The following is a 14702-nucleotide window of genomic DNA, read 5'->3' as shown; positions in this document are numbered from 1 at the left end:
TTCGGACCTCAGGGACCACTAAATTCATAATTTTAAATCTCAAGGACCACTAATATGATTTTTTTAAAAGATAAATAATATTTAGTGCAATATAAAAAATGCAAATAATTTTTCTGCGGACCACCAAAATTTTCTCGTGGACCACCAGTGGTCCACGGACCACTGGTTGGTGACCACTGCTCTATAGCATCGTTTTGAGGGTAGGAGTTGAAAAAGTTTATGTCCAGGATGTGAGGGATCTGTAAATATTTTCATGGCCCTTATCTTGATTCGTGCAGTATACAGGTCCTCAATGGAAGGCAGTTTGGTAAGCAATTATTTTTTCTGCAGTTCTAATTATCCTCTGAAGTCTGTGTCTTTCTTGTTGGGTTACAGAACCAAACCAGACAGTTATAGAGGTGCAAATGACAGACTCAATAATTCCTCTGTAGAACTGAATCAGCAGCTCCTTGGGCAGTTTGAGCTTTCTGAGCTCAAACTAGAGCCCCAGGCCATCCAGCAGAGCCAGGTTTTCAGGCTTCTGCAGAAGGACAGAAGGATGTGAGCCAATCCCCCTGCCTGAGCAGGGGGCTGGACTAGAAGACCTCCAAGGTCCCTTCCAGCTTCTATTCTATTCTATTCTATTCTATTCCATTCCATTCCATTCCATTCCATTCCATTCTAATTTTCTATTCATCTCAGGGGGCAAGGTGTTCAAAAAGGCAGGAGCCATGGCAGAGAAGGCCCTCTCCTGAACCCACCAGCCAGAGTTCCTTGACCGATGGGGCCCGCAGCAGGCTTCCTTCCTTTGGGGAAATTAATTGCCCACCCCTGACAGTTCCACAGCTTTGAACTATGGTGTGCAGGCTTGGGGAAAACAACTCAACCCACATCTGGGATCTCTTTCAGATCTTGAAGGACACTTCCATGCAGAAAGTGAAACGCAATCAGTGCTGCCTGGAGCCATGTCTACGCCAGCTGGTCTCCTGCCTGGAGTCCGTTGTGGTAGGAAATGCTTGCCGCAAAAGTGCTCTGCCCGTATCAATCTATTTGGCATCCCTGGTGGAGAAATTTAATTCTGGCCCTGGAAAAGTGGAAAGCATTAAGGACGTTGTGGTTCTTAAAAGGGCAGGGAAGGTTCTGGACAGGCTTTCTAGGTAGGGGAGTCCTCAATTTAGGACTGGTTGCTTAGTGACTGTTTAAAGCAGGGGCATCCACTCTTGGCCACTTTAAGACCTTAACACCTGTGGACTTACACTCCCAGAATTCTCCACCCTCCAAAAAGTACTTATAACTACATTTCAAAGTTATGGTCCATGCACGCTCACAATGTGAGCTGCTTGTCCGTCCTGCTGCCTCTTTTTTCCAGCCCACAGTTTTCTCACAGAGTGGGACAAAACAAAAGAGTTTGTATCTCCTGATCAGAGTTAGTGTTGTGTCTGCGCCCCCTGAGCCGGGCCTCCTGCCAGAAAGTGACTTGGAAAGTGAGGGGGAAGGGCCATCAGGACTTACCTCTGGAGCACCGGCTCCTCTGACTCAGCTCCAGGAGCCAGAGGCAGGCCAGGTGGAGGAGATAATGAGGCCTCTGTCCCATGACTCTCCCCCCCCCAGGCCACACCTCCAGACCCGGCTGATGGCAACCAGGCCTGGCTAGATCCCAGGTTTTGGAATTACGAGAGGCGGCTACAACAAAGAAAGGGATGGGGCAGGCCTAGAGAGTGCTGAGTCACGGAGCCACACCCCACAGAGTATAAAAGCAGTGCAGGCTGCTCTTCTGCTCCGTGATGAGCAAAAATTGAGCTGAACTATTTGACTCGTGGAGAATTGAGCTGAACATTCGGCCTGGATTGCTGACTTCCTGGTTGCCCGGCAACCCCAAGATAAGGGAGACTTTGGCAGGCAGCTGCAGATTCCCTGCCAGGACTGATAGCAGCCGTGAACTCAATTACTGGCTCGTTTAGCCAGCTCGTGTGGCTGAGGGCGGGAGGGGACAGAACAGTTAAAATCTCTTTTCTGGTAGAAGGAACATTAAAATTCTTCTGCTGCTCAAGTGAAATGGAAGTCAGGCAATTTATTTCCTAAAAGAGTTGCATTTCTCTTTTTTTTTAACCCCTGAACCCCTGCATAACAAAATTGCTTAAGCTTGTATGGGCTTATATCTTTGGCAGGAGTAGGAAATCTTTTCCGGTACCACAAATAAATGTGTTAAGCCTCACAAAGGCTTGACACTCTTGTCTTAAACTTTAAATGGTTATTGGAGCGGGTGAGAAGTACCACTCCATCACACCACATGACATCATAATTATGTATTTGTATCCTGGTTCTATTATTTTTACAAATAACCCAAGGTGGCAAACATACCCAACATGCCTTTCTCCTCCTATTTTCCCCATAACAAAAAACCTGTGAGGTGGAGAGACTGACTGGCCCAAAGTCAGCCAGCTGGCTTTCATGGCAAAGGTGGGACTAGAACTCGCTGTCTCCTGATTTCTAGGCTGAACCCTTAACTACTGGATCAAACTAGCTCTCAAATATTGTGTTCTGGATTGTGAAAGTGCAGAGATAGAGTTAGGGAGTCATATCTAACCCACACGCTGCCCATTTCTGGTTTGATGCCCAGGGAGGCCTTTGTGAGGAGGGGTTGCTGTTAAGTAGGAGGAAAGACCCCTGAGTGTCTTAATTCCATGTCTTTTCAGAACCAGGAAGACAGCTCTTCCAGTGACCCCTATGCACTCCCAAATTCCGTAACACCACCTTTACCAACCTTTCCGAGGGTCTCCAATGCCTACGGCTCCTATCAGGATTCCAATATTCCATTTCCTCGAACCTCTGGAGCGAGGTTCTGTGGGGCAGGTGAGTTGCATCTTAACTCTAGGAAAATGGAAAAGAGAAGGACAGAGGCTGGAAGTTCTGTCTCATCTTTTCCACCAGAAAGAGGGAGCTGTCCATTGCTGTTTTGTTAGAGCTTCTATACAACCAGCGATTGCTCTAATGCAGAGGTGTCAAGCTTGTGGCCTGTGGGCTGGATGCGTCACGTGCTGGCCCTGCCCCCACCCAGTTTAGCGAAGGGGGGGAAAGTCCCAATATGTCATGTGACAATTCCGTGACACACGACTTTTACACCCTGCTCTAATGTTACAAGTTCAGGAATCCAGAAATTTGCCTTCTTCCACAAAATAAAGCATTCCTGAGTTAGCCTGAATTCTGATTACTGTATCTTGTAGTTTCTTTGACAGTCTTACAGAAATAGCAATAGTACTTAGACTTATAAACCGCTTCTTAGTGCTTTACAGCCTTCTCTAAACAGTTAACAGAGTCAACCTATTGCCCCCAACAGTCTGGGTCCTCATTTTATCGACCTCGGAAGGATGAAAGGCTGAGTCAACCTTGAGCCGGTGAGACTCGAACTGCTGGCAGTTGGCCGAATTAGCCTGCTATACTGCATTTGAACTACTGTGCCACCAATGTTTGGCCAGCATCATTTTATGGAATATTCTTCCCCCTAGTCTGGTAACAGCCCTGGGATTCCCAGGTCATACAGATCTGCTCCAACTCTGCTTACGGTTAGAGATACTACATGACCGGGGTTTATGCCTTCTTCTAAAGGCAGTCCTTGACTTATGACTGAATGTAGCAATCGTTTGACGTTACAATAGATCCCCCTTCCGAAAAGATTAATGACCCGATTTCAACTCCCCCCATGGTCACATTATAATATTCTGGGCATTCAGCCACTGTCCCTAATTATCATAAGCCTTAGCTCCAACCTACTTTACAGTGGTCCTGACCTATGACCCTAATTGCCAGGCACAATTACTGTTGTAAATCAAGAACTGCCTTTACTGTTGATGAACAAATCTGGTTCCTTTAAAATAATAAATGAATTGTAACTTCTGAACATCCAAAATTTGTGCATGGAATAATGGCTGTTGGGTCTCTCTTTCCATTCGAGGCAAACGTCTGCAGTGTAGGTTTCTCTTGATTATTTCAGGGTACCTGGTATACTTCACCAGACCAATGACGATGCACCGTACAGTCTCACCTACTGAACCAACACCGCGGTAAGCATCAAGTATTGGCAGGCAGCAGCCTTCACAGACCTTCCCAGCTGCAAGAAGACAGAACTGACTTCAGTGAAAGAGTCTGGTGGCATCTTTTCCAACCAACCAATTTAATTAAAAGGCATGAGCGTTTGTGAGCTGTGGCTCACAAAAGCTTATGCTTTTTAATTAAATTGGTTCATTAGGGTGAAAAATGTGATTTTGCAACCCTAACTCTTGTCAAAATTTTCCCTGGCAATGTATGAAATCCAGAACCTTTTTATTGCATCTGTAGTCATAAGCTTTTGCATGGAACAAGACAAAATAGCTAAGTTAAACTTCAACCTGTTAATAACAACTTGCCTCCAGAAGTTGTAAATACTCCAACACTGGAAGTTTTTAAGAAGACATTGGATAACCATTTGTCTGAAATGGGATAGGTTTCCTGCCTAAGCAGGGGGTTGGACTAGAAGACCTCCAAGGTCCTTCCAACTCTGTTGTTCTCTTCTATTCCATTCCATTCCATTCCATTCCTATTCCTATTCCTATTCCTACCCTACTTCTATTCTATTCTATTCTATTCTATTCTATTCTATTCTATTCTATTCTATTCTATTCTATTCTATTCTATTCTATTCTATTCAAGAGTATTCAACACAAAACGAGACTTCCCTTCACAATCAGTTGCCATGGCCTTCAAACAATTGGTGCATAACTGTAAGAGTGCCGTTGCAAAAGCAACCATGCATTCGGAAATTTGACACAGCAGTGGAAAACCACCCTGTTCTTACCAGAAATACCCTAAGGAATTTTTCTTCCCTTTGTAAACAATATTTTCCTGCACCAAAGATTATTCAAACAGTGAAATGGGGACAGCTAGTCCTCAACTTACAACCAGTCACTTAGCAACCGTTAGAAGGTACAACAGACCTCCCAAGGGCTTCTGGCCAGAGTACTCGGGACCTGGGCCTTCAGCTGATGTTATGTAACGCTAGATCCGTGGTTAACAAAGCGCCCCTGATCTCAGATCTAATTCGGGAGGGGACCACGGACGTTATGGGCGTTACGGAAACCTGGTTGGGCACCGAAGGGGGGGTTCCCCTAGTGGAGATGTGCCCACCAGGTTTCCGAGCATTCCATCAGCCAAGGGCCCAGGGTAGGGGAGGCGGGGTGGCGGTTATTATTAAGGAGAGTCTGGAACCGAGGGAGACCACTGTGCCTCAGATATCTTGAGTGTGAATCCCTCTTCGTGAAGTGGGGTCATAGGACTCAGGTGGGCTTGTTGATCACGTACCTGGCTCCTTGCTGCGTGACAACAGCCCTGCTTGAGCTGTTGGAGCTGCTGGTGGGGTTGGCAGTTGAAACCCCTAGACTGTTGGTCATGGGGGATTTTAATCTGCCATCAACTGGCGCGGCGTCTTCGGCGGCTCGGGAGTTCATGGCCTCCATGACGGCCATGGACTTGACGCAATTAGTTGATCGCCCTACCCACATTGGGGGTGGCACCCTAGATTTGATTTTTATCTCTGGCCAGTGGTTGAATGATCTGATTTTAAGTGATTTAGTGGTCGAACCTTTGTCATGGTCAGATCATTTTCTCCTTCGTCTAGACTTTCTGACCGCTACCCACCACCGCAGGGAGACGGAACCAATGCGTTGGTTCCGTCCCAGGCGCCTGATGGACCCAGAGAGGTTCCTGACGGAGCTTGGGCCATTTCCCGAGAATCTGGCCCACGGCACGACTGAAGAACTAGTCGCGGCCTGGGAACAGGCCGCGGCTGGAGCTTTGGACCGTGTCGTGCCTTTGCGGCCTCTGACCCGGCGCCGATCTCAACCAGCTCCTTGGTTCTCTGAGGAGCTGAGGGAGATGAAACGCTGGAGAAGACGCCTAGAGAGTGTCTGGAGATCCAGCCGCTCCGAAGCTGACCGGACACTAGTTAGGTCCTATAGTAGGACCTACCTAGTGGCATTGAGGGATGCGAAGCGTTCTTACGTTTCCTCCCTCATTGCGTCGGCAGATAACCGCCCGGCCGCCCTGTTTCGAGTGACCCGCTCTCTCCTTCAACAGGAGAGGCCGGGGGACCCATTATCAGGGTGTGCCGAGGAGTTTAACGGTTATCTATACGATAAAATCGTTCAGCTTCGGGACGGATTGGATCAAAATTGGGTAGATCCGGGCGAGAGTTCCGAGACACGTCTTGTTGAGGTTGTTTGGGATAGTTTTGATCCTGTGACTCCCGAGGACATGGACAGGTTGTTGGGAAGGTTGAATGCCACCACATGTTTACTGGACCCGTGCCCCTCCTGGCTGATGCTGGCCACGCAGGAGGTGACACGAGGCTGGCTCCAGGGGATTACAAATGCTTCTTTGCGTGAGGGGGTCTTTCCCGTTGCCTTGAAAGAGGCGGTGGTGAGACCTCTCCTTAAGAAGCCTTCCCTGGACCCAGCTGTTTTAGGTAATTACCGTCCAGTCTCCAATCTTCGCTTTACGGCGAAGGTTGTAGAGAGTGCGGTGGCATGTCAGCTACCCCAGTACCTGGATGAAACTGTCTATCTAGACCCGTTCCAGTCCGGCTTCCGACCTGGATACAGTACTGAGACGGCGTTGGTTGATGATCTCTGGAGGGCCAGGGATAAGGGTTACTCCTCTGCCCTGGTCCTATTAGACCTCTCAGTGGCTTTTGATACCATCGACCATGGTATCCTGCTGCGCCGGTTAGAGGAGTTGGGAGTGGGAGGCACTGTTTATCGGTGGTTCTCCTCCTACCTCTCTGACCGGACGCAGACGGTGTTGACGGGGGGGCAGAGATCGACTCCGAAGTGCCTCCTGTGTGGGGTGCCGCAGGGGTCGATTCTCTCACCCCTCCTGTTCAACATCTACATGAAGCCGCTGGGTGAGATCATCAGTGGTTTTGGGGTGAGATACCAGCTGTACGCTGATGACACTCAGCTGTACTTTTCCACCCCAGGCCACCCCAACGAAGCTATCGAAGTACTGTCCCGGTGTCTGGAAGCCGTATGGGTCTGGATGGGAAAAAACAGGCTCAAGCTTAATCCCTCCAAGACGGAGTGGCTGTGGATGCCGGCACCCCGTTACAGTCAGCTGCAGTTGCGGCTGTCTGTCGGGGGCGAGTCATTGGCCCCGATGGAGAAGGTGCGCAACTTGGGCCTGCTCCTGGATGGGCGGTTGTCTTTTGAAGATCATTTGACGACCATCTCCAGGAGAGCTTTTTATCAGGTTCACCTGATTCGCCAGTTGCGTCCCTTCCTGGACCGGGATGCCCTATGCACGGTCACTCATGCTCTCGTTACTTCTCGCCTGGACTATTGCAATGCTCTCTCCCCTTGAAGAGCACTCGGAGACTCCAGTTAGTCCAGAAAGCGGCTGCGCGGGTTATTGAGGGAGCAGCACAGAGCTCCCACGTAACACCTATCTTGCGCAGACTGCACTGGCTACCTGTGGTCTCCCGGGTGCGCTTCAAGGTATTGGTGACGACCTTTAAAGCGCTCCATGGCTTAGGACCGGGATATTTACGGGACCGTCTTCTGCCGGCTTCAATCTCCCAGCGACCGGTGCGTTCTCACAGAGGGACTCCTCAGGGTGCCGTCTGCCAAACAATGTCGACTGGCGGCCCCCAGGGGGAGGGCCTTCTCTGTGGGGGCTCCTACCCCGTGGAACGAGCTTCCCCCTGGACTCCGACAACTGCCCGACCTTAGGATCTTTCGCCGCGAACTTAAAACCTATTGGTTTCGTCTTGCTGGACTGGCTTAATTTTTTAAACTTTTAAATTGATTTATTGGGGTTTTTAAATTTTAGTGATTTTATAGGGTGTAATTGTATTTTAGCTTGGCCAATTGAATAAGTTTTTTATGGGTAGTTCTTAATATTGTATGGGTTTGTTTTCTGTATTTTAACTGGCTGTTCACCGCCCTGAGTCCTCTGGGAGAAGGGCGGTCTATAAATTAAAATATTATTATTATTATTATTATTATTATTATTCTCATGGCTCAGGTTTGACTTTTTGATGGCTAGTCCCCCCCCTCCCCCCCCCAATCCTATGATTGCATTTTGGGCATTTGGTACCCAACCCACAAATTTAGGGCCGTTTGCAGCGTCTTGTGTTCACAAGACCATGATTGGCCAGCAATTACTGTGATGCCAGTAAAAAAGGTTGTGAATCAGTCACGCCCACCTACTAACCCACTTATCAAGTAGCATAATTTAGGATCATAATTTAGGGCTCAATTACAGTTGTAAGTCAAGGACTACCTGTAATGCACATGTCTTCACCATGAGAATAGCCACAAAAGAGAACAGGGCTGGTGGCTTTAATGGCATAATATCTTCAGGCCATCACAGCTGTTAGCCTAGTTGGAATGGGAATGGGAATGGGAATGGGAATGGAACGGAACAGAACAGACCTTGGATTCCAGTCTCTTGCTCAAGCAGGAGAACTTGTACCATGGAAGTCCCAAAGGTGCTTTTTCAGGAGGCAAGTGGATTTTCTTGTTTTTTCTTTGAAAATGTTTCCCTTCTCATCCAAGAAGCTTCTTCAGCTCTTACTGGATGGTGGGGAATGGAAGGATTGATACTCCTTGCAGACAGCTGGTCATTTGCCTTCTTTTAGAGGGGTGTTGAGGCCGCTTGGAGGTTTATCTGTGTCCTGAGGGTCACCTGAATGATGCTCCTGGTTCTTGTAGTCTGCAGTTTTTTCCTCTGGAAATCCTTCCATTCCCCACCATCCAGTCAGAGCTGAAGAAGTTTCTTGGATGAGAAGCGAAACATCTTCAAAGAAAAACCAAGGAAGTCCAGTTGCCCCCTAAAAAAGCACCTTTGGGGCAACCATGACCTGGATGACTGAGAATCATAACATAACATAACATCAGAGTTGGAAGGGACCTTGGAGGCCTTCTAGTCCAACCCCCTGCCCAGGCAGGAAACCCTACAGCATCTCAGTCAGATGGTTATCCAACATTTTCTTAAAAATTTCCAGTGTTGGAGCATTCACAACTTCTGAATCTCTACAGACCATGGAAGCCGACTGTAATGCCATGGAAGGTCTCATTGTGGGGGAGGCTGAAATACTCTGTCAAGGAAAATCATACTCCGGGTGGACATTCATGTCTGAATGTTTGTGGCATTCTGTGCATTCAGGATGCTTCAAACCTTTTTTTCTGCATCTGACTGAAGAATGACCGGAACTTCTTCCCTCCTCTTCAGATCCTTGTCAGCCCTGTCGGCCTACCACAGTGGCCTCATTACGCCCATGAAGATCCGTACAGAGAGCCCTGGCAACCTGCGGTTATACGGTGGGAGCCCCACGCGTAGTGAAAAGGAACAGGTCTCCATCAGTTCCTTCTACTACAAGGAGAGGGTAAGCCTACAGCTGATGAAACTCCTCGCCCGGTACTCCGGCTGGTTCAGCAAAGCCTGCTGGAATCCCTTACTCTTCTAGCAGCTCCTGAGGAGTGGCCAGGGGCTTCCCCTGTGATCCTGAAGGATTCGACTTCGGTATGCTGTGCTGGTCAGACGGACAGCAGGCTACTACAGGTAGTCCTCGACGTTCAACAGTTCACTTAGTGAGCATTCAAAGTTACAACAGCACTGAAAAAAAGTGACTTATGACCATTTTTCGAACCATTGCAGCGTCCCCAAGGTTACATGATCAAAATTCAAACAATTGGCAACTGGCTCACCTTCATGACAGATGCACTATCCGCAGGGCCAGGTGATCCCCTTTTGTGACTTTCTGATGAACAAAATCAATGGGGAAGAATTAAGAATTCACTTAATGACAATGTGACTAACTGAACAACTGAAGTGATTCACTTAACAACTGTTGCAACAAAGGTTGTAAAAAAGCTCACTTAACAAATGTCTCACTTAACAACAGAAATTTTGGGCTCCATTGTGACTGTAAGTCGAGGACCACCTGTAGTTCTCGTTGGAGTGCTATTCAGTGCAGTGGCGCTTCGTTATTGGGGTCCAGTTGTTAGGCTTTTATTTGCTAGGAAAATTCCATTGTGTGGAGGTCTTGTCCATGCTTTTCCAGGGTGGGCAGTGCCTGCGTTTCTGTAGTGATCCCTGTCAACTATGGATTTTGAGGATGTTGGTGAGGAGGGTACACACCCACCTGGCAGGTTTCTTAGCATTGCTCCTGCTGGATCCTAATGGCTAGAGAGTGCCCTCCATTTTGGATTGCAGGCACTTCAGACAGTCTCAGTTGCAAAGGCTGAAGCACCTTTCTTGAATAGGTAGAAAATTGCACCTGTTGACTTCTTAGACTGAACAGCTGAATATACTGTCATTATTGTTTAGGTTTCCCTAGACAAGGGCAAACATTCAGAGAAAATGACGGTCATTTGCTGTACAAATGAAGGTCATTTGTACAGCAAAGATTCCAACAATAGCTAGGAAGTTATAGCCATATTGTCTTAGGAGCTGTAGGACCCTCCTTTAACAGGATTCTTTGTGATAGGACAGAGAAGAGGGCCCTGTCACCTTTTGTGGCTGGAAAAAAAACCTAAGTGAAGCTGAGTATCTATGGAGATTCGCAATCATCCAGGTAATGGTGCTTTTACCAAAAGGCAACTGGACTTCCTTGATTTTTTAAAAAAAAAATATTTTGCTTTTCTTCCAAGAAGTTTTTCAGTTCTAACCAACTGGTGGGGAGTGGAAGTTAGTTAGAACTGAAGAATGGAATGAGATGAGAAGTGAAATGTTTTCAGAGAAGAGAAAAACCCCAAAGAAAGTCCAATTGTATCAGGCCTGTCCCGGCTTGGGCATTTAGGAAAGAAGGATCCTTGACTCCATTTGTAGCAAAAGGTCTACTTTTACTAAAGTCAAGTGGTCACAGCATAAGCAAAGCCAGATCAAATATTCCCGTGTAAACCCAGTGCTTTTCTCTTTTTCCAGGCCCTTCTCCCCTTGGTCATCTTGTGAATATGTAATGATATTCAAGCAAGGTGTTTTGGTAACAGTTCTAAAGTTTGACGCCTCTTGTGGGTGTTTTTATTCAGTTTCCATGCCTGTGTCCTTGGATCTTTCAACCATTGTCTCTGGCTGGCACATCTGGTTCCCGATCTCTCTGCTCCCTGTATCTCCCCATTCCCCCTCAAAGCCATCAAAGTGAAGCAGGCCTGGAGCGGTTATGCTGGCAGATCTGACAAGTTGCCTTTGGGACACCTTGAAGCTGAGCTGTCCTAAGACAAATGAGGTCAAAAAGGAGTGCAGAAATTTCTTTAGAATTCTGATTTGGGATTTGCTTTAGTTCAGGGGTGGAGAACTATGGTGCCTTTTATGACTTCTGGACTTCAACTCGCAGAATTCATGGCTGGCTGAGGAATTCTGGGAGTTGAAGTCACAAGTCATTAAAGGGCCATAATTCCCCACCTCTGCTTTATCTGATAACGCAAGGGCGTGTTGAAGGCATGGAAGGCATTGCTGAAAGCTGGCAGCTAAAGAGCAGCAGCTTTGGCCAGATGCCATCTTCTGCGAGAGAAATGTTTCAGGGGGTGGAGGGGGGGTAGCAGTATTTGAGACAATTTTCTATACTCCTGTAATCACTGTAGTGTGTTGACCATCTGCTGGATGTTGAAGGAAACCTTGACTTCAGCCCTGGCACCTCGGGTGCTACTATTCCCCAAGGGTTGCCATCTTGCCTACTTAAGCTAAGTGGTATTCTCTTGACAAACCCCTGTGCCTTACCCAAGGTTGATCTGAGTTGCACAAGGCCTTTGTTCTTGAAACAGCTTGGGAGAATACTCCTCCATGGCCTCCACAGCCTTCCAAAACTGTGTAAAAGCACACCTGTCCTCAAATGATGTTTGGATGCTCTGGAGGAATGCAAAGGTGCATTCCTTCTCACGTGGCCTCCGCAGCTTCCAAAAATCATGCAAAAGCAGAGTTTGTTCTCACACTTAATTTCAGAGGTCCCAGAGGCCAGGTGAGAGCATGGACCTCTTGCACAACTGCACAAAATCAGGATGAGAGTAACCGTAGTGTGTTTGGTGAACATAGGTGTGTCTCCCAAAATGTTGTGGTATGTCAGCTTTGATACGCAGGTCATAGGTTCGAAATGACTGCCCAAGGCAGCCATAAAATATAGAGAATGGCAGGAGCTGAGGATCACCTGTAGTTCTGCCCATATGATCCTAAGAGCCGAGGTGGCACAATGGTTGGAGTGCAGTACTGCAGGCTACTTCAGCTGACTGCTAGCTGCAGTTCGGCAGTTCACATCTCATCGGCTCAAGGTTGACCCATCCTTCCGAGGTGGGTAAAATGAGGACCCAGATTGTTGGGGGCGATAGGCTGACTCTGTAAACCGCTTAGAGTGGGCTGTAAAGCACTATGAAGTGGTCTATAAATCTAAGTGCTATTGTTAAGTGCCGTTGCTATAAGTTAAGTAGCTTATTCCTAATGCAATCTTGAAGAGGTGTGAACTTCCAATTCTCATCATTCAGTGGGTTGGTTGACACCCCTTCAAGTTGCCAAGATTGAGAAACACTGGCCTAATCTGTAAATCAGGGAGAGATCTGTCAAAAATGGCGTAGGGTCTACTGGGCGGGGGGTTGGACTAGATGACGTACAGGGTCCCTTCCAACTCTGTTAATCAGTATCTGTATCTGAACTCCACTTAGGCATGGAAAGGAAGACAGTAGCTCATCCTTTAATTTATTTATCTATCTAATCATTGCTTCTGTTTCCTGAAGTCAATAAAATGGTCTGGAAAGACACCTTTCTTTGCTTCTGACTGTATCTACCTTCTCAGACAGCTGGGCTGGGAACACACAGCACTGGAACCTGTGGGGAGGGGGGGGCTCCATCCTGAGACGAGCTGTGGTCCAGCGGGCAAATTCAGAGCCACGGTCATTAGCGAGCAGGACTACTAACTTTGAACTTTGTTGAGAACAAACCCTGTGCATGTTTTTCTGAACTGTGGCAGCAGCTCTGAATGGCCTGTCATAAGTTCTGAATTCCTTGGTCTGACTAAAAGGAATGCGAGGAGATCACAGATGAACTTGCAGGAAAATGGGGGTTTAATCTTAGCAGCTCCTCTTTCTCAATTCCCTGCAAAGGGAAAACTAAGCCACCCAAAAATGGATCCCCTCCAAGCATTTTGGATGGATTGCCGTTCCCTCCTTTCCATCCATCCGTAGATCTAGTCCACTTTTATGGGTTGCGAGTAAAACAGGCTGTGACCCCTCAAAAAATGTCACTGGCACCCTGTCACCTGGGTGTCTTTTGGAGGGGGGGCAACCCTGCCTGTTTTTGCTTCCTTGAAAAGGAACAGCAGTGGGGGGAATGTCTCCAGTCGGGTCACATTTTGCTTCTCTGCAGATTTGGGGCCTCCCAAGTCCTTTAAAAATCAGAGTTTCTCAGCTGCATGTTCTTTTCTTCCTTTCTCTCGTTTTCTCCACGGCTCTCCTCCTCCCTTTCTTCCTGGTGTAACATTCTCATGCACAGATGTCTCCTTGCTCTGCGAGACGACGTTGGTCCATACAAGCGATTAACGACTTCCCGGTACTGTGTGCTATGTTCTTGCCGCCTTTGACTAACTCTGTCTGCTCCTCACAGGCCCAAGAATAACTCACCGCTTGGATGGCTTTGTATAACCTGGGATTGAATTACAGGGCAGAAGCTTGGCTTGGTTTGAGGCTGAGGGGCTGGGGGGGGGGGAACATGTTTGCGTAATGCTGGTCTTGGATAGGAAGGCGAATCTTCTAAGGCTGTGTTTCTCAACCTCGGCAACTTTTATAGATAATGTATGGACTTCAACTCCCAGAATTCCTTAGCTACACATACTGTAGAACACGGGTGTTGTGTCTGCGGGTCCTGAGCCGGGCTTCCTGGCAGAGAGTGACTCGGAGAGTGAGGGGGGAAGAGCCGACAGGGCTTCCCTCTGCAGGAACTTCCTCTCTGGCTCCGCTCCAGATTCCAGAGGCAGGCCAGGTGGTGGTGGAGGAGGAGGAGGAGGAGGAGGAGGAGGAGCTAACATGAACTGACATAACACGACATAACACGGCTGCTGAAACATTGCCATGGCCACATGATCAACCTTCAGATGCTTGGCAACTGGCATGTAACTCTGACCGTTGCAATGTCCCTGTCGTGTCCCACTCCTCCGCTGACGGCTGGGTCCGGGAAATCCGAATCAGGCGTGCCTCTGCAGCTCTGCCCAAAGTCCTAGCAAAGTCCTCAGAGCAGGCAGGAGACCAGTAAGTGACTTCAGCAAGATAAGTTCAACTTTGCCTGACTCAGAGACTGCCAGAAAGCAGATCCTTTATATAGGCCATGGGGTGTGGCTCCATGACTCAGCACTCATTAAGGCCTGCCCCTCCCTTCCCTCTGTAGCCTCCGCCTCTCCAATCTTCTGATGCGAGGGTCACTCCAATCAGCTGTTGGTAATAAACCCTCCTCAGGCTCACCTGCTGTGGAGGAGTGGGAGGGGTCTAGCTGCTCCGTTTGCCTGGGCATGGAGTCAGGGCTGGGGCAGGGAGATTCTCCTTCTGCAGTTTGTGTGGGCATGGAGCCAGGACTGGGACCGGGAGGCATACATTCCTCAGTGTGCGGGAGCAGGTAAGAAGGCCCCGGCTGCTCTGAGGGCGGGCAAGACACAACAGTCCCGGGGTCACATGATCCGCTTTGGTGACCTTTTGACAAGCAAAGTCAATGGGCAATCT

At 48.2% G+C, this 14702-nt stretch overlaps 1 protein-coding gene across 10 annotated transcripts in view; it reads left to right on the top strand.

The window, feature by feature from the left end:
* WDR59 (WD repeat domain 59) overlaps positions 1–14702 on the top strand; it is a 111542-nt gene that overhangs the window by 67194 nt on the left and 29646 nt on the right. For 7 of the 10 annotated variants that reach the window (XR_009151947.1, XR_009151948.1, XM_058155426.1 and 4 more), the window contains 5 exons: positions 889–984; positions 2676–2832; positions 3971–4040; positions 9241–9394; positions 13486–13542. Coding sequence is in view for 8 of the 10 variants with exons in the window: in XM_058155426.1 (XP_058011409.1) it covers positions 889–984; positions 2676–2832; positions 3971–4040; positions 9241–9394; positions 13486–13542 (534 nt within the window). In the remaining 2 variants the exon portion in view is untranslated. The remainder of the gene's footprint in view (positions 1–888; positions 985–2675; positions 2833–3970; positions 4041–9240; positions 9395–13485; positions 13543–14702) is intronic. The other 3 variants (XM_058155422.1, XM_058155427.1, XM_058155423.1) reach the window with 2 other exon arrangements.

Source organism: Ahaetulla prasina, chromosome 12, assembly GCF_028640845.1.
Source record: "Ahaetulla prasina isolate Xishuangbanna chromosome 12, ASM2864084v1, whole genome shotgun sequence".
NCBI classification, from domain to species: Eukaryota; Metazoa; Chordata; class Lepidosauria; order Squamata; family Colubridae; genus Ahaetulla; species Ahaetulla prasina.
The sequence above is the reverse complement of the archived record's forward strand: the minus strand, read 5'-3'. Positions and strand labels throughout refer to the sequence as shown.